The following is a 26,510-nucleotide window of genomic DNA, read 5'->3' as shown; positions in this document are numbered from 1 at the left end:
CAATAGCAAGCTGATTAGTATTTCCCCAGTTAAAACAAGTTTTTCTGGGAGCATTGGGAGCAACCTTATAGTTGGAATCCTTAGACACACCTTGTTTACCATTCCTATTTCTTTTTGGACTTTTTATCTGAGGTTTATCAGTAACTTCAGATAATTTCTTTTTCAGTTGTCCTTTAGACAAAAGTCCTATGTTCTTTTCTTTTTTGAAAGTCTTAATGGTTTCTTTTTTTTCCTCAGTTTGATTTTTATCATTTTCTTTCTTTTCCTGATATGTAGATGTTGAACCATTTTCAAAGGTTGATTTGGGTTCATTGTTTTCTGAAGAGATAAACTTAACAGGAGTCTTAAGGGTAATTTTATTTTCAGTATCAACATCTTTAATTCCATCTTTATGTCCAATGGATTCTTTCCAGTTTTTCTTTGAGATCATCTCATGAACCTTTTTGCCTGAATCAGTCCAGGCTTTAAGGCTTTTTCTCTCATTTTCTAAATCTTTTTCTAACATACTGTATCTAGCCTCAAGGATCTTTACTATATGTTTAGCTCTTTCACATTCTTTCTTAAGTTCAATCTGATTTATTAAGTCAGACTCTAACTGTTCATTCCTAGATTTTAAGATCTCAATTTCAGTTATAAGTCTATCATTTTCTAGAGTCTTATTCTTAAAATTACCATGCAAAGATTTAAGAATAGATTTCAATTCAGATATATCCTCAGTATCAAAAGAAAAATAGGATGTTAATACCTTAGAATCAGGAGAAGCAGGACTATCAAAACTAGCCATCAGTACATAGTTTGTTCCTTCAGCTTCAGAGTCAGTAGAGTCCATCCAGTCTTTTCTTGATGTGATCAAGTCTTTGTTCTTCCCTTTGTCATTTCTTGACTTCCTGTATTCAGTAGCAAAGTGGTCAGGTTCATCACAGTTGTAGCACTTGATCTTTGATCTGTCTACTTTTCCAGCTTTCACATCTTTTCCTTCTATTCTTTCAGAAGGCTTCCTTTCCCCTCCAGTAAACTTCTTCCCGAAGCTTCTATTCTTTTGAGACTTCCTGAATTGCATCCTCTAAAGCTGATTTTGCCTTGATGTTTTTCCTCTGTTTCCCTTACTGAACTTCCAAGTCACGAGTCTTCAGCATGCCATGGATTTATCCAGAGTGACTTTTTCCAGATCATACTGGTGTCGTATGATTGAGGTCTGTGTCTCTTATTCCTCACTCAGAGCTCTCAGAAACTTTGTGTTTGAATCTTCAAGATCATACACCTTTTCTGCCAAAGATAGGTCGTTGATCAGAGTAAGAAACCTATCATAGATGTCTGTGAGACTCTCATCAGTCTTTGCCTCGAAATGTTCATATTCTTGAACTAAGACAACCCTTCTGTTCTTCTTGATGGCTGTGGTTCCTTGGCATTGAGTTTCAAGGGCATCCCAGATTTCTTTAGCAGTCTTGTCGGCTATAACCCTGTTTGACATCACAGAATCAAGACTATTATGCAAATATTTCTTACCTTTGCATCTTTCAGTACATCGACTTTCTCTTCAGGTGTCCATTCACTTTTCTCCTTCAGTTGGAGATGTTCATCAACAGTAGGAGTTGCAGGTACCAATTTTGTTGGCTTGTAAGGTCCATCATTGATTACATCGAGATAGTCTGGATCTGTAGCTTCCAAGTGCATGAGCATCTTCACTTTCCATGTAGGATATTCAACCTTCTTCAGAATGGGAATTTTGATATTTTCATACTTGTTCGGAGACATGTTTAGATCGATTATGATAATGAATTATTAGTCTGCTCTGATACCAATTATTGCCCAGTAAAGATACAAGTGTTTAAGGGGGTTGGATACAATCGTATAAATGTTTCGAACAAGTAATAAAATATAACAGCTTTTTATATTTCTGATAAAAACTGTTACAAAACTCTCTCAAGAAATACTGATGTTCTTGATAGCTGCTAGGTCGTATAATGCTCGAGTTTTTTCACTATGTAATGACCTAAATTGTGTTTATATACTACACAGATACAACTAAACAATCTAGGATATGCATTATCAAAAGCTAACCAAAACTGATACATATCTTCAACTGAATAGATAAAGTCCTATAACTCAGACGTAAAAGATATTTATTCCACAATACAAGGAATATAACAAATCTTCTAAGCTGACTGTCTCCAGATACTAATGACATCCAAATCTTGATGATGTGTCAAATCCTGACGATACATCAAATACTGATGACACCCGAACAGCCAGATCCTGAGCTTCTTTTGATCATTGAGAATCAGTACGTAACAGTTTATTTCCCTGTGAGATGGAGATCCCACCTCAATAGGAAGCATTGTTTCGTGCCATAAGCTAGATTGAATGGAGTCTCTCTGGTGCTTGTCCTGGGGCTTGTCCTGTAAGACCATAGTACGCTTGCTAGTTCTTCTAGCCATTTTCTCTTGCTTTCTTTGAGTCTCTTCTCAATACCCCAGAGCAGGATTCTGTTGGTTATATCTACTTGTCCATTTCCTTGGGGATATGCTATTGATGACTTTTTGTGCTTGATCCCGCGCTCTTGGAGGTAGGACTCGAATTCTAATCCGATGAACTGTGGTCCGCTATCTGATACTAGGACTCTTGGAATCCTGAACCTCATCAAAATATTGTCCATAAACTTTATATAGTCCTGCTGGTTTATGGTCCTCATTGCTTTCGCTTCAACCCATTTGGTCATGTAATCAATTGAGACTAACAAGTATCTGAGATCTCCTTTGGCCCGGGAAAAGGGTCCCATTATGTCAATGCCCCAGACGGCAAAGGGGATTGGAGATAGGACTGAGGAAGGTAGGATTGGGCTAATACGGGACACATTGCTGAAGAGCTAGCATTCCTTGCATTTTTTCACGAACTCTATCATATCCTGGTGAATAGTTGGCCAGTGGTAGCCTTGCCTTATGATCTTATGAGCTAGGGCCTTTGCGGACATGTGATTTCCGCATATCCCGTCATGGACTTCCATTAAACAATACGTAGCTTCTTCTGGGCCGATACATTTTAGAATAGGAGAGGAGAAGGTCATGCGGTAAAGTTGTCCTTCTTCAAGGAAATATTTGGCTGCTTTGGCTTTCAGTCTTTGAGCCTTGCCTTTATCTTCTGAGAGCTCTCCTTTATCTAAGTAATTCATGAAGGGAGTCATCCAGTTTTGGTTGTTTTCTATCTCCAAGATTTCTTCGAATTCAATGGAGGGTTTTTGGAGTTCTTTGAAGTAGACTGAGCAGTCCAGATATGATGAGTTCCGGACTAACTTGGATAGAAAATCAGCTTCTTCGTTTTCTTCTCTACATATCTGTAGGACTTGATGCTTCGGGATTGCAGCTAGGTAACTTTGAACCAGTGCTTGATACTTTGCTAGGATAGGGTCATTTGCTATGTATCTTTATTTGTTTGCTTGACCACTATCTGGGAGTCGCTGTAGATTTTCAAGTCCTGGACCTTCAGAGTCCTGGAGAGCTTTAGTCCTGCAATCAATGCTTCATATTATGCCTGGTTGTTTGTTGTGGGAAAGCCGAAGGATATAGCTGTTTGTATCATGAATCCCTCAGGACTTGTTAGGATGAGTCCGGCTCCCGACCTCTCGCTTGTTAATGAACCATCTACCTTCAGGGTCCAGGCTCCAGGATTTGTAGATTGGTCTGTGTCTGGATCTATGTTCATTGGCACTGGTTCTTCTTCCGGGAAGTTGCATTCGATTATGAAATCTGAAAGTGCTTGAGCTTTAATGGTAGTCCTGGGAATGAAGCTTAAGTTGAACTAGCTTAACTCCACAGCCCAATTGACAGCCTTCTTGAGACATCTGGCTTGTGAATTATCTTTCATAGAGGCTAATTCGTGACCACTCTGATTTCTCTTCCTTAGAAGTAGTGCCTGAGTTTTCTTGACGTTGTGACTAAGGCAAATGCAAACTTATCTAGTCTTGAGTATCTAGTTTCGGCGTCTTTAAGTACTTGGATTTCATAGTAAACTGGTTGTTGTCTTCCATTTTCTTCCCTGATTAAGGCAGCTCCGACTGCTTGTGCTCCCGTTGATAAGTATAGGTAGAGAGGTTCTCCTGGTTAAGCTTTAGTTAGGACTAGTGGCTGAGAGAGGTAGGACTTGATTTCCTCAAATGCCATTTGGCACTCTGGACTCCAGTTTACCTATTTCTTATTATTTTCTCCCTTGATTAAATCGAAGAATGGTAAGCACCTCTCTGCTAGCTTTGAGACAAATCTCCTGAGTGCTTCTAGGGATCCTGCTAGCTTCTGCACATCTTTTTGGGTCCTGGTAGCCCTCATCTCCTGGATTGCTTTTATCTTCTCAGGATTAGCTTCTATTCCTCGGTTGCTGATCATGGACCCTAAGAACTTTCCTGCTCCCACTCTGAAGGTACATTTCTTCGAATTCAGTTTGAGTTGGTTCTTCCTCAGGTTGTCAAAACACTCCTTCAGATCTTCTACGTGTCCTGGGATGGTTGTTGATTTGGCAATCATGTCATTGACATAGGACTCCAAGTTTCTCCCGATCTGGGACTTGAATATCTTTTTTATGGCTCTTTGGTAAGTGGATCCTGCGTTTGTCAGTCCAAATGGTAACATCACATAAGCACCAATTTACTAGCCTTCCCGAAACATCCGGCTTATGAATTATCTTCCTTAGAGGCTGATTTGTGACCACTATGATTTCTCTTCCTTGGAAGTAGTGCCTAAGATTTCTTGATGTCGTGACCAAGGAGAAGGCAAATTTCTCTAAACTTGGGTACCCGGTATCTGTATCCTTGAGTACTTAGCTTACATAGTAAACTGGTTGTTGTTTTCCATTCTCTTCCCGGATTAAGGCAGCTCATACTGCTTGTGCTCCCGCTGATAAGTATAGGTAGAGAGGCTCTCCTGGTTGGGCCTTAGTTAGGACTGGTGGCTGGGAGAGGTAGGACTTGATCTCCTCAAATACCTTCTGGCACTCCGGAGTCCAGTTATCTTCTTTCTTATTATTTGCTCATTTGAGTAGATCAAAGAATGATAAGCACCTCTCTGCTAGCTTGGAAACAAATCTTCTAAGTGCTGCTAGTGATCCCGCTAGCTTCTGTATATCTCTCTGGGTCCTGGGAGCCTTCATTTCCTGGATTGCTCTTATTTTCTCCGAATTGGCTTCTATTCCCCGGTTGCTGATCATGAACCCCAAGAAATTGCCTGCTCCTACTCCGAAGGTACATTTTTCTGGATTCAGTTTGAGTTCATGCTTCCTCAGATTGTCAAAGCACTCCTTCAGATCTTCTATGTGTCCTGGGATGGTTGTTGATTTGGCAATCTTTTCATCGTCATAGGACTCCAAGTTTATCCCGATCTGAGACTTGAATATCTTGTTCATGGCTCTTTGGTAAGTGGATCCTGCGTTTGTCAGTCCAAATGGTAACATCACATAAGTATAGACTGATCTGTGAGTTATGAATGCTATCTTGGGTATGTCTTTCGGGTTCATCTTGATCTGGTTGTATCCAGAGAAGCCGTCCATGAAACTTAAGATGACGTGTCCGGAGGTGGCATCTATCAACTGATCAATATTGGGGAGAGGGTATGGGCCCTTCGGGCATGCATCATTCAAATCAGTGTAGTCCACACACATTATCCATTTGTCATTCGACTTCTTTACCATGATAACATTAGCTAACCACTCCGGGTATTTCATTTCTTTGATGACTCCTGCTTTGAGTAACTTCTCTACCTCTTCGTCTATCGCCTTCTGCCTCTCCGGGGTGAAGTTTCTTCGCTTTTGCTTGACTGGTTTTCTGTTAGGATTGACATCCAAGATGTGCATTGCTAAGGACTTATGTAGTCCGGGCATGTCTCTCGGACTCCAGGCAAACACATTTTTGCACTCCCGGAGCAAGGACACTAGTCTTTCTCTGAAGGACTCTTCGAGTCCTGACCCAACTTTAACCTTTTTGTTAGGACTGCTTTCATCAACCTGGACTTCCTCTGTTTTGACTACAGCTTCGATTTTTGCTTGTTCCTTGGTTGAGACCATTTGATGAATTCAGGATTCGGAATTCTTCTTCAAGTAGAAGTTTACTTGTTTAGATCCTTTGTCTTTGGTTGCTTGCATGATAGGGCTAGTTTGGTCTAGGACCTGATTTGCCTTGTCGGCCATTATGACTTGGTTGCTTGTCGGTCCCTCCGGACTTTGTATGTTTGCTTCTGGGTCTGGACTTAATTCAATGAGTTGTACTTCTTTTGTTGTTTCTTACCTTGGTCGGGGTCGGTGCTTCTTTATACTTTGCTGTTTGCGAAGGACTGTGGCCTTCCTTTTGTTGTCCTGGTGGGTTTCTGCCATGACTAACCCCTGGTTGTAACATGTTTCAGCAACTCCATAATCTCCCTTTATTTCTCTGACTCCTGTCAGTGTTGGGAACTTGATCTTGAGATGGGAGATTAAAGTTATTGCTTGCATCATAGTTAGAGCTGACCTGCCAATGATTCCATTATATGATGAAGGAGTGTTGATGACATAGAACTTAATGACATAAGTTACTTGGTTAGGAGCAGTTCCAAAAATGACAGACAGATACAAGGTCCCTTGGATCGGGACTAAGTTGTGTCTGAACCCATAGAGTGAATCCTCCCGACAGTCATTTGAGCGGACGCTCCCTAACTGCATTTGATCCACTGTGTGCTTGAAGAGAATATTTACCGAGAAACCATTGTCTATCAGCATTCTTCTTACTTCATTATTAAATATGTCCAAGGTGACAACTAAAGCTGCATTATGGTGGGGGTTGACTCTTTCATAGTCCTTACTGCTGAAGGATATCACCGGATCTGGGAGTGATTGGATTGAGAGCACTTCTTCGCCGAAGTCCGGGCTTCGTGGTAGGGAGTGGGATCCACCTAAGACTACATTAACTACATTCTTTCCTCTCTTCTGCGCTTCTCCTCTATTGTTGTTATCCCGGACCAAGTACTTGTTCAGGTTTCCTTTCTTTACTTGGTCCTCGATGAAGTACTTGAGTGATAAGTAGTTCTCCGTCTTGTGCCCATGTGTCTTGTGATAATCGCACTGCCTATTATAAGGCCTCCTCTCCGGAGGAGTTTGCATTGGCTTCAGAGGATAATATAAAGGTTTGTCTTTTACCTCCTTCAAGATTTCCTCCCGGGTCATGTTGAGAGAAGTCCAGTCTGGCTCATGTTTTGGCTCCCGGGACTGCTTCGTGGGTCCTGGATCGCTCTTGGACTCCGACTTAGGACCGAGCCTCTGAAAAACTGGTGTAGTTTGTCTTTCTTGATTCTGTTGGATTTGCTTGAACTTCTTGTCCTGATGGTAACCCCCTTTCGGTCGGTCATCAGAATTCTTACTCCTGGATCCTCCAATCTGGGTCATCCTTATTGCCTGGAGTACATCAGTTTCCTTTATGAATCTGGCAGCCATGGAGTAAGCTGTTGCTAGATTTTGTGGCTCCTTATTGATCAGTTCTACTATGTATCTCTCATGTGTCTTGTTTGCACAGAACCTCTTGAGGAATGCTGCGCGAAACTCCTTCCAACTGTGGATGCTTTGGGAGGTGATCCTGCTGAACCATCTCTGGGCCCCTCCCTTAAAAGTTGATGTGAAGAACCGGGACTTTGTCAAATTATTGTAGTAGTATATTTGCGTAATATGTTCAAAGTAATTCAAGTGTTCTTCTGGGTCTCCCAGTCCATCAAAAGAATCAAAATTGTAGTGCTTCAGGTCCCGCTGCCGGGGAATAGCCTCCAAGGAGTTGCTGAAAGGAGTTAAATTTTCCCCAATTTCTACTCCCGAGTCTTTGTCCACCTTCATTTGCAATTCATAGATCATATCTTTTAGGTCTTTATGTTTCTCCTCTTCTTCGTCATCAGAACTCAGCTCCAGAGTGGGATCCCTCCGGGCTCTTTTGGTACTGGACTTGGCCAGTAGCTTTTCTTCTTCTAACTGCAATATTTTCTGGATCTTTAGTTCGAGATTTGCTTCTTCTTCCTTTCTGATTTATTCCTGCATTTCTTCAAAAAAAAATTCTTGGCCGCTTCTGTTTCTTTCTTGTTTCCCTGATCCTTTTCGTTTTTCTTCCCCTTAGCTCCAATTCGATCAAAGACAGATCTCTTATATTTCTAGGAGTCCCCAGACTCCTCCAGTTCTTCCTCAAGTTCGGCTTCTTCTTGAAGTCGGGTTTGCTCCTGCCTGTAGAGCCGGATTGCTTCTGCCAACTCATTACTTGTGAGGTTGGCCATGTGCTCGTCAGCCACCAGGACATTAGTGTACTTGTATTGGTTCAATTCAATGAGGGTTCTGGCGTCCCGAGTGCTGACAATCATCTCCATAACTGAAGTGTGTTGCAATGGTTGCTCTTGGAGTATTTCTTGGTCAGTTCCCAGATCCTGAGCCTGGGAGTGGTCTGGCTTCTGGACCTGAGTGCTAGCAGAGGGTCTCCCATAAGAATGCTTTCCTGCTCTTGCCTTTGTCTCGAAAATACCAACAACAACTAACAAAAATTTCCTACTAACAATATCAATCTAAGGTTGTTTTTTGAAAATTGCAAAAACTATCCAGAACAATAATAAAGAGCTTTCTGGGACTAGTTCAAACAAACTTCTGGGACTACTTAATAATGTGGTAGAATAAGTGCAGATGGGTTCTAGAACACAAAGGCAATATGCAAACTAGAGCAAAATCGGGGTTCTAAAATAATCAACACTAATAATAGCACACACAAATGTGGCTTAAATCAACGAAACAGGGCACACAAATGTGGCTTAAATCAACGAAACAGGGACCCGGGGGTTCGGATCCCGCGGCGCCTCATGTGTGAGAGTAAGAACTCGCTTTTGGGGAAGATGAAGATAGAAAGGAATGCAAGGTGGTTTTGTGTGTATGAGTGTAAGAGAGTAATTAATCCCAAAACATTTCCTCCTTGGGCTATTTATAGCCCAAGGGTAGGGTTTTGGGGTTGGTACCTTTTAATCGTAGTTGTTTCTAGGAGCGGATGACACCTGACTGGAGTGGATGATTTACACGTGTCGGGACGGGAATGGTTGGGGAATGTTATGAGGATCCTCTGACACGTGCCTTGATTATTCCCATGATTGATAGGTGACATTTGTCCCTATTATGTGTTTTGGCATCTGCCTCACGTGCTGGGACCTCTCAAGGTTGGGCTTGCGGGACTGGGTCAGTTAGGACTAGTGGTGTGCGGGACTGGATGGAGTTAGGAGTCCAGGTCTGGCTTTTGCAGGAGCTACATGTACTATCAGACATACTTTATCATGATGTTTATTCTGGGGAGCATACATGTAAGTCATTCGGCAGGAAATAACATACTAAGATAAATCAGAATGGAAATAGTAGTAATTGTGTTGTATATATCTGATGATTGATGAACACCTTTTAAGATGAATACCTTTTGAGACAGTGTTAGATTGAGCAATTAAGCCATTAAAATGCATAAGTTATAAGATGAAGCTTGAAGAAAGAGAAATTAAACTTTGTGTATTGAATCTTAAATACGAGAATTAGAGCATCTCCAACCTCATGTAGCCCTTAGCAAAAACTCAAACCTGATAGCCAAACAGTACAGATTATAGCTAACTTGTTCAAAATTGTCATCTCCAAAGTATGATTCCCCTTAGCTTAAAATATAGCCACCCACATATGGTTGGCTATATATGTTGAAGCTCTACAGATCTGTAGAGGAGTTTCCACGTCATCTCTGACTACTTTCTTTCTTTGCCCCTGTTTTTTTTCTTCTTTTCTTCCCTCATGCGCCGTTTGACTTTATTTTTATCACCTGTATTGTTGTTAGTTATATTCAATAATTAATTATGTTTCTGATTTAAAATTTAGAAAATATGACCACATTTAAAATCAGTATTGATATTTGATAGATTTTTAATTTTAATTTCTGAAAATATATGACCACAATTTCAGATCATTTAGCATTAGTATTAATTTATTTAAATATGCTATGTATAGAAAAAGTATTATTTAAAATCATTATATAATATAATTCGAAATCTTGCTAATTATATAGCCAACCCCATTGGAGTTCAATCTCTTACAAGTTCAGCAAATTATAGATAATCATTATTTTATATTAATATAGCCAACCAATTTAGCCAATCCAATTGGAGATGCTCTTACTTCCTTTTATGTTGGTATAATAATATATACATTATAAAGTAATACTTGCCACACGCTAACAGATAAATTTGCTGGTCAGGTCAACATCATTTCATAACATAATGATAAAAGTAAACATTTGCAACTCGTGCAGGTTATAAATTAATATTATTTTTTCTTGTAGTTGTCACATTTAAAAAAAAAATATATATATATATATATATATATCCATATTAAAAAAATAAAGTATATAACTTGTTTATATGTATACCCCAAATTATTATATTATATATAATGAGTTAGATGTTGACTTTTTTCACGTATCTTTAAGAGTTTTCAAAATATTGTCAGGTTTAAAAAATTTCAAATTTTCTTTTTCTTTATTAAAATTTAACATATATATTTTAATTCAGAAAAACAAACAATTAAAAATAATTAATTTAACTTGTTATAGGGAGAATTTCGTATAACAGTATTGTGGAGGTTTATGGGCGGAATAAGGATCAAGGACGGTGTTTGAAGGTGGAGGAAGGTTATGTATGGTGGTGGCTGAGCTTGTATGTTGATTCCTTAAGAAAGAATAGGGTTTGTTATTCTCTATCAAGTGTCGACTCCTGTCTCATACAAGTGCCTACGTACCCTATTTATAGGGATCAAGCCTCACGTAGTTCTTGGGGAACAAGTCACACAGGCTAGGGTTAGGGTTCTCCAACCCGTGCAGCCCAAGCCCATGATAAAGTCAGGCCTTCAGCCAATTAGTCACGTAAATCTTGACCGGCTCCACACGCTTCTTACAATCTCGCGACATCTCCGCATTTCTTCCCGTAATTGTAGGAATAACCCGTGTCGGCCCCGAAATCTACGAGCAACTCAGTCATCTATGAGTCACTTTCCATGTTGCACACAAAGTCCTTTGATGCGGGCCGGCCTAGTCACCTCGGCCCACCCCGTCTTCCTTTACAATTAATAAATAAAATGTTACCTCTGTTTTCATAAGATATGGGCTCATGGGCCCAACCCGCGTGTGGGCAGCTGAGCCCAGCCCGCGTGTGGGCACCTGAGCCCACCTCGCGTGATGGTACCTGAGCCCACCTCGCGTGAAGGCACCTGAGCCCACCTCGCGTGTGGACAACCGAGCCCAACTCGCGTATGAGAGCCCAGATGGCAAATGTAAGCCCACCTTACATATGTGAGCCCATCTCACATGTCTGAGCCCAACTCGCATGTCAGGAGCCCAGCTCACATGTCATGAGCCCAGCTCACATGTCATGAGCCCAGCTCACATATCATGAGCCCAGCTCGCATGTGTGAGCCCAAATCGCATGTTAGGATCCCAGCTCACATGTCATGAGCCCAGTTATTCAATGCGCCCATGGGGACCTGTTTAGGGCCCATGACTGAAAGTGGGCATAACAACTACCCCCAATATTCCTGGTCGCATCTTGAGGCTAGGAATTTTTCCAACATTAGCTTTTTATGGCCCCGAAAGCGCGAGCCCGCGAGGTCGCACCAAACCACCTCGCATTCCTCGCCTCGCATGCCTTTCAATGATCATGTGTTTGAACACATGACAGCGGTTGGACAGCTGGCGTAGGGATTCGTGCCGTCTCTTGAGATGGTGACACGCGTCCCTTGTCCTTTCTCTCTCTTATCCCCTATAAATATGTGGGATTTCAATTCATTTCTCACATTTCCAAGAACACTTCTCGAATTGCTGCTCATTTTGCTCAAGGATCTACCACGGCGAAAATCATCATCACCACAAGAACCGTCTACCGGCGGCGGTATTCTCCGGGACCAGATTCATCAGGATCATCCTACACTTCACCTACAGGTATTCCTTTGATCTTCAATCTTCCATATCCATTCATGTTTGTTCATATGCACCATGCGAGCACACACCACATGTTCGATGCGAGCTCACACATAATCACAACATGCGATACGAGCCCGTCTGCTCGCTTGGATACTTAGGTGCGATCCCGTGTGAGATATGAGGACACTTAGGTGTGACCCCATACTTGTTTTTACTTTCTTTTTAGGGCCACACACTAATCCTCACCATCTTTTACAAATGTCGAGTGCGTCTTCAGCCCGCTCTTACGGATCGTCTCGCTCTTCCTCGAGCCCGGCTCGCTCCTCTGCCAGCCCGGTTCGCTCTTCAGCCACTCCGTCTCCATTAAATCAATATCCACCAGAGCAACGAGGCTCAAAGGACTTGCAACGCGAGCTGACTTCCCTCTCTGGCCGTCTCAGCCAACCTATTTCCCCTGCTTCTGCTATCACCCCTCAAGGGGCCTTGAACATTGCTAGAGTTGAGAACTCAATGCGAGCAGCTGGCTCCGGCTCGCTGGATATTCACCTCGACCCTAACCCTGAAGACTAGACCGGGGAGAAGAATATTTATGATTGGAGAAACAGGCCCGTGGACATCTCAAATATACCAGCTTCCATTGGGGTGGAAGAGCTCCTAAACCGCGAGCCCGCTCCTTTGGACAAAGAGCGAGCTGAGGAGATTTTAAGAGAAATGGTTGAGGAAAGGGCGGCCCGCCTTAGGCAAGCTGCAGCCAATGACCTCGACCCCATTCAGGTCGACTCGGAGTCTACTGACAGCAACCTGGGGAGTATCTATTATGACACCAAGAAAAGAAAGGAACCTGTAGCCGCAGAATATCCCATCTTGGGGCTCGAGGGTGAAGAAGACAGCTCGCATTGGTCTTATGGCTCCCCTCAAAGCGAGGAGGTGGCAGATGTTACTAGTCAGTATAAAATCTGTAATTATAACTATGTCCCCGCGGCCTCTCCTGAGCCCTATGTGCCCCCTGATCAGCCCGAGCTTGAGGGTGAAATTATTTTTAAGAAGCGGATCACCCCGGATGGGGAAGAGAGCTCAACTGCAGCCGAGGAGGTAAAGGTGCTCGCTTGTCGCGATCTGCCCACTTCGCTTACTCAGAATCACTTGGTCGAGCACATCGAGCAGTTCCAGCTCGAGGGTCGTGTTGTTTTGCCCCTGCCTCACATGAGATGTTATAGGTTCAACCATCCGGAAAATGGAGGCAGGGTGCCTCGCATGGTCTTGTCCACCTTCCTACTAAGGCTAGGAATCTCCTCTCCCCTTCATCCCTTCATCAAAGATGTTTGCGAGTACTACCAGCTCGCGCCCCTTCAGATCAATCCAAATGGGTACCGGGCCGCCCTCGCATTGTACATCATGTACCATAAATGCGGGTTTCCTCCTCTAACTGCGAGGCAGCTGAGCTACTTCCTAAATTTAAAGCATTCTCCCAACGACTTTGGGTATTTCTACCTCCCCGTCTGGCCATGCTTCAACAAAAAGAACCTCATCCACAACGGACCGAGCAACTCAGGGAAGTGGAAGAGCCCCTATTTCTATATCCACGAGGTGGCTCGAGTCCAGACCCACTTCTATTATAATCCATGTAAGTCTTCCCTGGCCGCATTCCTTTCCTTTATAATAGTTCTTTCTTTTAACACGAATGTTTTTTATCTCATCTCCAGCCACCCCGCCTCGCACTGTCCTTGCTGGACAGGAAAAGATAAACGCGGATAGCCTTCTAGGACTTCCTTAGGCGAACAGGGATATCTGTAAACTCATAACGACCTCGAATCTGGTCGCATGTGGGTTTTTGAAGGAAGGAGTGAGGCCGACTCCTCAAAAGAAGAAGTCTAAGAAGAGGGACATAAAGGGTGAGAATATCGGGCCCGCATATGCGAGCTCGTGTTGCGCTCGCCTCTTTTAAATTTCCTGCACGATCTCACTCCACATTGCACTTTAATTTTCTGCATTTATTATCTGCTCGCATCTCTTCTTTCCTTTATATTTTGTTTGTGACTAATACATCACTTTATTATTTTCTTTTCAGAAATGGCCATCTTCCCTATCCCCTTTATGGAAGAGGCTGAGCAAGCTGCGGCCTCGGGCCCAGTTCAACCCGCTGCTGCGACCACAAGGGCTCGCTCTCAGGCCAACCCTCCAGCCCACATGACTACTCTTTCCGAGCATATCAAGGGCTCAGGGCCTTCTCCTCGGCTGAAAAGGCATAGAGGCCATAAGGAGGGAAAAACTGGCGAGCCTGACCCAAAGAAGACCGCTCTATCTGATGCCCCTCTCCCAACTTCTTCTTCAGTCAACACTGTCGCGACCACATTTGGCCGGCTTGCTCAAGCTAACATCAGCGACCAGGATGTGAAGAATTGGTCCTCTTCTTCTCTCGAGGCCAACCAGGACGCACTGACCCGGGCCGCAGCTGAGGTGTATTACCGTCAGCTGTCTAAAGCTCGAGAGATGCGAGCCCTCAGCCAGACCAACACAAAGCTCGACTCTAAGGTCAAGTCTCTTCAGAGCAAGGTCGCCGAGCATGGGCAGGAAAAAGTTACGCTAGTGAATAGCTATAATCAGAATATGCTTAACCTGAATGTTGCTCATGAGAAGGCATTAAGGGAACAAAAGGAGGCTCATGACAAAGCCGCGGAAGTGTGGAAGAAGGAGAAGGATGACCTCGGGGAGAGGGTGCTCGAGCTGGAGGGGTCAGTTTCTGCCCTGACAGAGGGCCGCGAGGCCGCCCTCGCTGATGTCAGGAACCTGGGGGCCAGGAACTTCATGAAAATCTTCATCAGTAAGGTTCCTGACTTCGATTGGGCGGCTCTGGGTGCGAGCACAGCTAGGCACGCTGTGAAGCTGAAGCTGGAGATGGAAAGGGATGCTCAAATTGCTAAGGAGGCCCGCAGCTGAGCAGGCCCGGGTCGCGGCTGATGAGGCTCGCAAGGAAACGGAGGCTGATAACCCTTAGTTTAATTTTATTTAGGAACTATACTTTTGACTGGGTAAGCGGGCACCCTTCTCGCCTCGCATTTATATTTGAAATATTCTGCCTTGGGGCATAACTTATTTACAACTTACTTGTACAAAATATCAAGTCTTTTGTGCCCGCGTATGTCTTTATTGTGCTAGCTGTTTTTCTTTATTTTGTGTAAACTTACCATGCCCCTACTGACCAAAAGCTGTCATAGCCCTGGCCGTGTATGGCGGGTATTACACCTTCGCAACGATCCAAGCTCATCAGCTCGCATTCATGTTCAATTAATTAAAAATCAATGATAATTTAAGTAGAGCAGGCTCGGATCATTACTAACTCACAAGTGTTGTAGGTGTACTCGCCTTAGCGGGTCGGGCCTAGGGGCTCACATCTTGTTCCTGTATCTTCTTCTAGCATAATGCGACCCTGGCCATGTACACATGATAGCGGGCTGGGCTCCCCGGCCCGCCTTGATATGGGTTCGCATCGCGGCTATCCTTAACTTTTAAGTTAGTTTGTGGTCACCTCTCTCTATCTTCATCTTTAATCTGCTTTGTGCTTATTATTTTCCCAAGCGGGCCGGGGCCCAGCATATTTCATAGACTTGTTGTGAAGCGGGCCAGGGCCCAGCTTGACTTATGATTTTAACATGTTAATAAAATAATTATTTTGTCCTCGCATGGGCTCCCAAGGATGGGCTCCCCAGCTGGGTATTTTAATCTATTAACAGGAGTTAAAATATCAAGGGCACAAATAGATATTAATCGTTTATTCATAGATAATGAAAAGTGAAAGGAGTACATGCTTGTGGTCTCAGGGAGGCACCTATATGGCACTACCCCCGAGACTTAGGAATATTTTAAGATAATACTAAGTCTGAGAAGAAATAATATTACTGATAATACTTGCGGAGGTGTTCCACATTCCAGGCTCTCGGGATCAACTTGTCTTGCATCTCATTGAGGTGGTAGGTTCCCTCCCAGAGCACTGATTTTATCTTGTAGGGGCCTTCCCAATTTGCCCCAAAGACTCCGTGGCTCACCACCTTGGTGTTTGGCATGACCCGGCGCAGAACCAAATCTCCCACCTTGAAAGTCCGGGCTCGAACCTTACTGTTGTAGTGCCTAGCTATCCTCTGCTGATATGCTGCTATCCTGATCTGAGCATCTTCTCGAGTTTCTTCGATCATGTCCAAATAGAGCTGATGGTTGACCTCATTTGCCTCTGACTCATAGTTGTCCCTCCGAAAAGAACCTGCCCCTACCTCAACGGGCACCATAGCTTCACACCCATACACCAAAGAGAAAGGGGTCTCTCCAGTTATAGTTCGAGGAGTCGTGTTGTAAGACCACAATACCTGGGCGAGCTCCTCCGGCCATGTCCCTTTCTTCTCTTCAAGCTTCGCCTTCAAGGTGTGCTTAATGATTTTATTAACAGCCTCCTTCTGCCCGTTGCTTTGTGGGTGGCAAACTACACTAAAACTCTTCTGAATCCCCAACTGCTCACAAAATTCTCGCATTTTCTTGCTATCAAACTGTTTCCCGTTGTGAGATTTCAACTTGTAAGGGATGCCATAGCGACACACAATATTACTGTGCACAAATTCCTTGAGCTTTTCTGCCGTGATAGTGGCTAGAGGCTCGGCCTCTGCCCACTTAGTGAAGTAATCAACCGCAACAACCGCATATTTGGCTCCTCCCTTGGCCTTCGGGAGTTCTCCAATCACATCAATTCCCCACATAGAGAAGGGCCAAGGTCTTATTAGGGATGTGAGGGGAGCCACGGAGCTGTTATAGTAATTGGCATATCATTGGCACTTATCACAGGCCTGGGAAAATTCAAAGGCATCTTTTTTCATCGTTGGCCAATAGTAACCTTGACGGAGGATTTTCTGAGCAAGAGAGCTACCCCCAGAATGATTGCCACAAATGCCTTCGTGTACTTCCCTAAGGATTTAATTGCAGTCCTCCCCATCTATACAATTGAGGAGGGGCACATTGAACCCTCTTCTGTATAGGACCCCATCATATATAACGTAGCGGGCTGCCTTATATCTTATCCTCCTTGCCTCATTCTTTTCGTCCGGGAGTGAACCTTCTTTTATGTAGGCTAAGATAGGTGTCATCCACGTGGGGTCGAGGTTATCACTGAGGCTGCCTAACTCGTGTTCGGGCACACTAGGTTGCCTCTGTATGTCAAGGGGCACGACCCCTAGCAGAGTGGCCTCGCGGCGTGAGCTGAGTTTAGGTAGCTCGTTCGCGCCTTCATTCTGCCCGCGCGGGATTAGTTCCACCCTCACCTCGTTGAACCTTGCGATTATCCTCTGCGCACACTTCAGGTAAAGATCCGTTCTCGGCCCCTTAGCTTGATACCCCCCCCCCGTTTATCCGATATACCACAATCATGGAGTCACTAAACACTTTCAAATTATTCACCTTCATTTCCAAAGCTAGCTTGAGACCGTTGATCAGGGCCTCATATTCAGCATCATTGTTGGTTGCATGAAAGGCCAGATGGGTCGTGCGTCTAATCTTGTGCGCCTTCGGGCTGATTAACTCAATTCCAGCTCCTGCACCATCCCCATTAGAGGCTCCATCCATAAATAGGCTCCACTATGGGGCACTATTTTGGCTTTCCAGCCCGACTTCTTCTGTGCTAGGTATGACAACAAGGGCTCCCGGCTCCACTTCTTGATGTGGAGGAAATTCTAGCACAAAATCAGTCAGGGCTTGGACTTTGATTGCGGTCCTTGGCTTATAATCCACCTTGAATTGACCGAGCTCAACCGTCCACTTCAGCATTCAACCAGAAGACTTCGGTTTGTGCATTACTTGCCTAAGGGGGTAGGAAGTTCGCACTTCTACCCTGTGCGCCTGAAAATAGGGCATGAGCTTTCGGGAGGCCAGGATCAGAGCATATGCTAATTTCTCGAGGCTCGTGTACCGAGTCTCCGCGTCAGCCAGCCTTTTACTCACATAATATACCGGGAGCTGGATATCATCCTCCTCTCGAACCAATACCGCACTTACTGCAAAGTCGGAGACGAACAAGTATAGGACCAGAGTCTCACCTTCCTTTGGGTTGGACAACATCGGAGGGCTGCTGAGATGCTTTTTTATGTTCTGAAAGTCTTCTTCACACTTTTCTGTCCACTCAAAATTCCTCCTCACTTCTTTCGCTTTGAAGAACTCCTGGCATTTGTCGGAGGACTTTAAGATGAAGCGGTTTAAGGCAGCCACTCGCCCCGTTAAGCTTTGGACGTCCTTCACCCGTAGGGGGGATCTCATCTCAAGTAGGGCTCGTATCTTGCGGGGTTGGCCTCAATGCCTCTATGGTTGACAATAAATCCCAAAAACTTCCCCGATTCGACCCCAAACACACATTTCTGGGGGTTGAGCTTCATCCTGTATTCCTAACTGGAACATTTCTGATAGGTGACGGACATGATTCTTTGCTTTCTTTGGCTTCACAAGCATATCATCTACGTAGGCCTCCATGGTTTTTCCTAACTGATGTTTGAACATCTTGTTCACCAGCCTTTGATACATTGCTCCTGATCTGGCCCATACATGAGAATTTGGTTATATCCCGAATAAGCATCCATAAAGCTAAGCAGTGCGTGCCCAGCCGTGGAATCAACCAGCTGGTCGATTCGGGGTAGAGGAAAACTATCCTTCGGGCAAGCTTTTTTTAGGTCGGTGAAGTCCACACATGTCCTCCACTTTCCATTTGGTTTCTTGACAAGTACTGGGTTGGCCAGCCACATGGGGTAGAAGGCTTCCCTTACAAGCCCTGCCTTCATCAGTCTATCCACCTCTTCTCTGAGGGCCTCTGCCCTCTCTCCACTAATCGGCCGCCTCTTCTGTCTGACCCCCTTCTTTTTTGGGTCCAAGTTGAGCCGGTGGCACATGACATTTGGGTTAATCCCTATCATATCAGAGTGTGACCATGCAAAGACATCCAAATTTCCTCTCAGGAATCGGGCTAGATCTTCCCTCACGTTAGGACTTAAGTTATAGCCTATCCTGAGTACCTTGGAGGGATCATTCGGGTCTACCAAGATCGGGATCGTGTCATTTGCGGCCCCAGCCCTCTCAACCATTGGGGGCATTCTCGGGTCTAAGTCTACTCGAGCCTCACTATATTCTCCCACTTCCGTGATTGTCAAACCTTTCGTATCCTCGAGCTCAGGCTGGTGAGCTCGGGCCGGATTTATCACGCGTTCCGAGGTCGTAGTGACAGTGCGAGTGATTCCGTTGGGCAGATCCATAGTTGTTGTCGTTTCTTCGTGTGCCCATTTACCTTTCCTGAGTCTTGCAGCGATTTGTTCTGGGTTCTCTTCTTCATTACTTGTCTCTTCCACAATCCCTTCTTGTATCAACATGATGGGCTGAGAGGCTTCCATCAGCAAGGCCCCTGGGCGCGGTTCCACCTGAATCCCCATGTGCTCGAAATAGTTCTCGGGCAACTCCCCAATTGAAATCAGATTACAATTCTCGTGTCCTTCATGACGTACTCTCTTCCTACCCTCTGCCTCTTCCATGAGGACATCGCCTTCACCCGGTTCGTCCATCTCCTTTGACGCATTTCCCGACTCGGCCGCCCTGAGTGCCTAGTTGTAGCAGACCCTCGATTCATATTGACAGCTCTTCAAGAAGCCTACCCCGTGGGGGTTGGGAAAATTACCGTCATGTGATGTATCGAGGTCACCATCCTCATTTCCCTCATGAGTGGTCTGCCCACTATAACATTATAGGCACAAGGCTGATCTACAACCGTAAACATAGCGATCTGGGTGGCCACATAGGGCTCTTCTCCTATGGTCACCGGGAGCCGAATTGTCCCTTTCACTCCGGTCGAGTTTCCCGTGAACCCGCACAGGTGTCCACCTGTCGAGGTTAATTCTCTATCCAACAATCCCAGCTTCTTGTAGGCATCATAAGTCAAAACGTTAGTCGAGCTCCCGGTATCCACCATTTCTCGGTGAACAGTCACCGTTCCAATCTTCATTTTTATAACCAGGGCATCTGTATGAGGGTAATGTACCCATTTGGCATCGTTCTCCCTAAACACGATGTCATCCGCCTCCCTTTCAAAGAGCTCTGGGGGCCTTTGGCTCAGATGGTTGACGTTGGTGAGGGGCTTGTCCTTTGATTCTCGGGAATAACTGTACATCGCCTTTCGGCTGTCTCCGCCAATGTGAGACCCGCCTAGAATAATATGAATGCTTTCGGCCTGAGGTACCCTCTCTTTATCTTCTGGGGGTGGAGGAGGGACGGTATGATAATCAGTTATGTGCCTTCGAACCTCCTTGACAACCCATTCTGTAAGCTTCCCTTGCCTTATCAACGTCTCGATTTCATCCTTCTAGTATCTGTAATCAGCTGTATCGTGCCCCGTGGCCTCATGGTATGCGCAATACTTCGAAGTGTCCCTCTTGTTATAGTCTGTGAGAGGGGCTGCCTTCCTGAATACCTCCTTCCCAGCATAGGTAGCATATATGTGGTCGATAGAGGATACCAGAGGGGTGTGCGTCTGCCATTTGCTTGTATAAGGTCTCCCTGAATCTTTGTTTGTCTCTTTACCTCGGGCAGACTTTTTGGGGCTTGAGCTACGCCGATACGTATTTCTCCTCTCATCAGGGCTCGAAGACCGGTCTCTCTTATCTCGATAGTTCTCGCTGATTTTCAGCTCTCTCATCGACTTCTCTACCCTCTTAAAGGGTTCAGCTTGCTCATTGAACTCGGCCAAGGTTCTCGGCTCACTCGCCTGGAGGCTCTTCCAGAATTTCGACCCTTCTTTCAACCCTGCAATCAAGAAATTATTGATGGTCTCCTCACTGGCTCCCCTCGCCTTGGGAACTTCGGCGTTGAACCGACGAAAGTATTCTACCAGGGGCTCCCCCTCCCTTTGCTTGATGTTGGTTAACGTGGCCACAGGAGGTGAGTAGTAGAGGGTGGACTGAAATTGTCTGACGAACAGGTCCTCCAATTTCCGCCATGTCCTTATGCTAGCAGGCCCCAACTTGGAGAACCATGGTTGGGCACTACCTCTGAGTGATGTCATGAAGAGTCTACAGCGGGTCATCTCCGACACCTGATAGACTTCCATCTCAGTGTTAAATTATATAAGGTATTCCGCCGGGTCGGCTTCACCGTTGAATAGAAGGTCGGGGTTGTGCCTAAATACTCGAGGCAGGGGGGATGATCGGATGGCAGCCGTGAACGGAGAAGGGGCAGCCGAGGTTGGGGGTCCCCTCTTCTCTCGCTCCATCTCATCTAAGATCCTCCTCAGGTCTCTTACTCTAACAACTTCTCCTTCTCTGTCACCACCCGCGTTACTCGAATAGTGTGAGCCTTGAGGTCGCTCGCGGCGTCCCCCTCCTCCAGCTCGCACTTGCGGCTCCTCTTCATGATTGTCTATGCGCCTACATCGCTCCTCCCTCCTGGGCGAAGTGCATTGACGTCTTTCTGGAGGGGTCGATGTACGCTTTCTTTTTGAGCCTCTCTGATCCACGGGCTCTTTCTCTTCTCTCTCCTTCTTGCAATTCTCTAACTTAAGCCTGAGGTCATGCTCACTTAGCTTTTTACCCACACGGTCAAGCACGCTAGTCGACCTTGCCTCAGACGAAGCTCGCTTCTACCCCGATCTCTTAGAGATCTGGCTGCCCCGCTCATCATGACCTTGGGGTATGTCTTCCTCTTCATGCGATGCCTCTTTCTTCTGCTTGGTCTTAGTTGTCGCGTCATCAAAATCATGGATCAGCCTCTTTTAAGGACCTTTGCCCTTCCAGCTACGCTGAGAGACCTTGAGGCGGCGTGTCTTACGCTTGGCGTTTCGGCCCGAGCTTTTCTCTACCCGTGACATCCGTGCGTTAATCTCGTTCATCTGATCGGCTAGCCCTTCGAGATACGTCATGACCGCCTGCCCATCCACGGTTGCGATTGGTAGAGGTGGCGCCTGATTCTCTGGGGGCGTGTGCTCGACCTCGTTCTGGTCCTTCTTCTTGCCCCCGCTTCCTGGTGTCGCCGCTTGTTTGCCTTCTTTGGTCATCTCTTCTCCCTAAGATAAAAATCCCCTCCTTCTAGCGCCAATTATTATAGGGAGAATTTCGTATAACAGTATTGTGGAGGTTTATGGGCGGAACAAGGATCAAGGATGGTGTTTGAAGGCGGAGGAAGGTTATGTATGGTGGTGGTTGAGCTTGTATGTTGACTCCTTAAGAAAGAATAGGGTTTGTTATTCTCTATCAAGTGTCGACTCATGTCTCATACAAGTGCCTACGTACCCTGTATATAGGGATCAAGCCTCACATAGTTCTTGGGGAACAAGTCACACAGGCTAGGGTTAGGGTTCTCCAACCCGTGCAGCCCAAGCCCATGATAAAGTCAGGCCTTCAGCCAATTAGTCACGTAAATCTCGACCGGCTCCACACCCTTCCTATAATCTCGCGGCATCTCCGCATTTCTTCCCGTAATTGTAGGAATAACCCGTGTCGGCCCCGAAATCTGCGAGCAACTCAGTCATCTATGAGTCACTTTCCATGTTGCACACAAAGTCCTTTGATGCGGGTCGGCCTGGTCACCTCGGCCCGCCCCGTCTTCCTTTTCAATTAATAAATATAATGTTACCTCTGTTTTCATAAGATGTGGGCTCATGGCCCCAGCCCGCGTGTGGGCACTTGAGCCCAGCCCGCTTTTGGGCACCTGAGCCCACCTCGCGTGAAGGTACCTGAGCCCACCTCGCGTGAAGGTACCTGAGCCCACCTCGCGTGAAGGAACCTGAGTCACCTCGCGTGTGGACAACCGAGCCCAACTCGCGTATGAGAGCCCAGATGACAAATGTGAGCCCAGCTCGCATGTGTGAGCCCAGCTCGCATGTAGGAGCCCAGCTCGCATGTCATGAGCCAAGTTATTCAATGCATTCATGGGTACCTGTTTAGGGCCATGACCGAAAGCCGGCATAACATAACTATGCATTTAAAATATATTAAAACGTGTGTATTTATAAAATATGAAATATGCTCATGGGCCATGCTAGTAGTTTGACAACTATATGTAAATTCAGTTATAGAAAAGCTGCTCTTCATTAGCATCTTATTATGCTCATGGGTTTCGCAACTATATCTAAACTCAATGTTCTTCAAGTTTCAAGAGTATTTTTAACAGGCTCCCTACAGGTTTTTTAAATTAAAATATATTAAGTATGACGAAATATAGAGTTCCAACAAGACTTCTAATGACTTTTAATTTTTTAAGAGACTTTTCTCTTTGTTTATTTAAAATTCACTAAATAGCTTTTAACCTATTTTTATTACTAATAAAATATTCACTTGCATTTATTTCAATTCAAATCCTTGTTATGGTAAAATAAGAAATATGAATATTATATATATAAATTATAACAAGTCCTCCAACCTCTCTAAGTGATGTCCGAGCTTCTATTATAAGAAATTCGTCATGAAATGATACTCCAAAAGTGTATTAGCACTGGCAGTATCTTAGAGCATCTCAATAGCTTCTTTGTTAATTGGCTAAATTTAATATAAAATATTGGATCATAACAAATTAAGACATTATATTTATTCTCACCTCCAATAACATTTTATATATCCATTCCTTATATAATAATTTATCATTGAAAGGTATTATTATTAAAAAAATGAAGAAAGAGAAAAAAAAAAGAGAAAATGCTTCATTTAAATATATATTATAAAATAAAAATTAGAAGAGGAGAGAGATTAGTTAAATATAAGAAATTCAAAGAAGATCTTAATGAATTTTAGTGATTTAAGAAATCATTAGGATACTGTTGCAGTAATTTTTTTTCTCATATCTCTTATATTATACGTAAGACTTTAGATAGCTAAGTTCTTGAAATTAATCACTAAAACATGCTTCTTATCATGCCTTATTGATAAGGTACTATTAGTCATCTATTATCTCATTTTTATCAATAAAAAAATATTTCTCTTGCTTTATTTGACTTCTTTTCTCCCTCTTTCTTCCCCATTTTGTCAATCTCTTTCCAAATTTATTATTATCATTATTTGTATTTATACTCTAATACTAGTTTATAACCCGTGCGATGCACGGACGGATTATAATATTTGTAATTTTATTATTTTATATTTATAAATTATAAATAGTAATAATTATATATTATTGAGATTAGTGAAATAAAAAAATTTACGTATTATTTTGTATGTATCATTTTATTGAAGTATTTAAAATTTTGATAGTTAAAATCTTAAAATATCATCCAATTACAGCAAATAGGTCATTTTGTTGTACGGGTGGAAAGCTTATTAGAAAGTAAGAGTCTTGAAAAGCAGTGGTGTATGTGGATAATTTGGTATTGTTTTTTAATATTATTTTTTTAATTTTTTCTTGATCTAGTAATTTTTTGTTATACAATAATTTAAAAAATATTAAAATGATTTTTGAAAGTGTTTGATTCACTACAAAAGAGGTAAGAAAGAAATTGACTGCAATTAGAAATTAAGTTAAATAATAATTCATAGAGTTTGTAGTTATATTATATATGTGATTCAATTTCTTTAACAAAATTATATGTGTTTAAATTTTATTTTGGAAAGTGTTAATATACTTTTTAAGGAAGCTGTTAATCAACCGACCAAACGAAACCATGTTTCGCTTCTAAAATTATAATATTTGCTTATTATATTAAAGATATTACTCTCTTCGTCCTTTTCAATTGTTTACATTTCCGAGGAAGTGTCCGACACGCATTTTAAGATGCATAAAAATTATAGTTATGTAACTTATTTTTATAATTTTCTTTTTCTGAATAGAAGTTAAGTTAAATGGTTTAATTTTTTTCAGAAAAACAAAATTATAAAAAAAATTACAGAACTATACATAATATGCACCTTAAAATGCGTGTCGGACACTCTCTAAAAAATGTAAACAATTGAAAGGGACGGAGGGAGTATATGATTGGATAAACAAAATTTTAAAATTATTTGAATATTAACAAACTCGTGCGAACGGAATTTAAGCTAGTAATAATAAGTAGTGAGTATAAAGATTATTGTTACGGTTAAAATAAAAAATAATATCATACATCACTAATATTTATTATTTTATTATATTTATAAAGGTCCAACTAAAATATTGTTGAACTTGCTCTAGGAGTCAAAATAAAGAATATTATTAGAATTGACACATAAATGTATGTACTAACTTGATAAGAATAGTTTTCAAAACAAAACTTGCTAAGAATCATATTATTTATATTATATTTAGAAGCGAAACAGAAGACCGGGGGAGATGATATAAGGTAGCAAGGCCTCCTACTTGCAGATTGAATGATTGATTACCTCGGGCCCTCTGTCTAAGCTGTTATGCGGCAAGGGGTGTAAGATAAATTTAGCCTATTTTTACACAAAATTAATAAAAATGATTAATTTCTGAAAAGTTGGTCAACTTTAACTGATGGGATACCCAACTGTCAGTGGGTATTCACTTTATATGAGATACCAACTATCAGTGGAGTATCCCATATATGAAATACCCAACTACTAGTGCAGTATCTGATATGGTATCTCAAAGTAATACCAGGAGAGCCTATGAAGTTGCGACTACATCCCAACGCCAAATTGTTCCATCTTCACAGCAGCTGAGGATTGTGCTGAATTAAACAAGTGCAGACACTTAACAGTGAGCTAAGATGATGATATGTTAATTCATTTTGTAAGACTTGTATCTCACTAATATTTTAGAACGCAGTTCAAGGAGAGCTGCATATCACTTACCTTCCATCAAAGGACATTGCAGTCTGCCTAATAGGAGATTTTGATTGTCCATGAGACAACCTGATAATCACATATGCTATCAGATACCTAAACTTATTGCTACTAAATAAGTTTCTCAAATATATGCTATATCAAAGAAGCTATAACAATTTTATTTTAACCTCGCAATGATAACAGGGGGGCTAGACTGCAAATCCCAAACAAAAATCTTCCCCTCTCTATTTCCTGGCAAACAGGTTATATACTCAATAATTCTGATATAGCTGTGTTTTAAAGATGTGTAGGAAAAACATGGGAGTTTATAAACTTGTTTTAGTATTGACCTATAGCAGCAGCATTGTAATGGAAATCACATGAAAACTTGATAAACCATATGTCACATTCTGGAACAGGGTATTTTTGGAGGATGTCAACAGAACCCTACACAGAATGAACTAAAAGCATTTAAAACAATAAAATTTTATGTAGTACAAATGTCATGGATTCACTTCTGCTAAATAAAAGAGAAAATAACAATTATAAGCGTCTAACCTCCCCTGGTGACTGATCTTTCATTATTGGCTCCCATAATACAATTTCATTGTCAACACTCTGTAATGACATGTAAGAAAGTTCGTAATCGAAACTACTTGATACCCTCAAACTTCAAAATTATGAACTTGCAATATGAAATAGAACTAGAATTGCACCTTGGACATGATAAAATCGCCAAGCCACCTATTGCAGTCAACATAGTTTGTATGTATTGAGGCTATAAACACCTGGAACAA

At 43.0% G+C, this 26,510-nt stretch overlaps 2 protein-coding genes across 5 annotated transcripts in view; both read right to left on the bottom strand.

Moving 5' to 3' along the window:
- LOC141706971 (polycomb group protein FIE1-like) overlaps window positions 1-26,510 on the bottom strand; it is a 33,328-nt gene that overhangs the window by 819 nt on the left and 5,999 nt on the right. Inside the window, exons 8-14 of one of the 4 annotated variants that reach the window (XM_074509894.1) lie at window positions 26,430-26,501; window positions 26,272-26,331; window positions 26,064-26,160; window positions 25,902-25,965; window positions 25,741-25,800; window positions 25,544-25,616; window positions 25,047-25,359 (exon numbers count right to left, since the gene is read on the bottom strand). In XM_074509894.1, the coding sequence (XP_074365995.1) occupies window positions 25,553-25,616; window positions 25,741-25,800; window positions 25,902-25,965; window positions 26,064-26,160; window positions 26,272-26,331; window positions 26,430-26,501 (417 nt within the window). In that variant the 3' untranslated portion in view covers window positions 25,047-25,359; window positions 25,544-25,552. Of the gene's footprint in view, window positions 1-25,046; window positions 25,617-25,740; window positions 25,801-25,901; window positions 25,966-26,063; window positions 26,161-26,271; window positions 26,332-26,429; window positions 26,502-26,510 lie in introns of those variants that run through there. The other 3 variants (XM_074509895.1, XM_074509896.1, XM_074509893.1) reach the window with 3 other exon arrangements.
- LOC141685557 (uncharacterized) lies at window positions 6,262-7,851 on the bottom strand. The gene has a single exon (XM_074490654.1). The coding sequence runs from the start codon at window positions 7,849-7,851 to the stop codon at window positions 6,262-6,264; it is 1,590 nt and encodes a 529-aa protein (XP_074346755.1).

This window comes from Apium graveolens, chromosome 2 (genome assembly GCF_009905375.1).
Source record: "Apium graveolens cultivar Ventura chromosome 2, ASM990537v1, whole genome shotgun sequence".
In the NCBI taxonomy this organism is placed as follows: domain Eukaryota; kingdom Viridiplantae; phylum Streptophyta; class Magnoliopsida; order Apiales; family Apiaceae; genus Apium; species Apium graveolens.
This window is presented reverse-complemented; position numbering and strand designations above follow the sequence as displayed.

Excerpts from the sequence above, each read along its gene's own strand:
- LOC141685557 (XM_074490654.1), bottom strand. The coding sequence starts at position 7,851 with ATGATCTATGAATTGCAAATGAAGGTGGACAAAGACTCGGGAGTAGAA.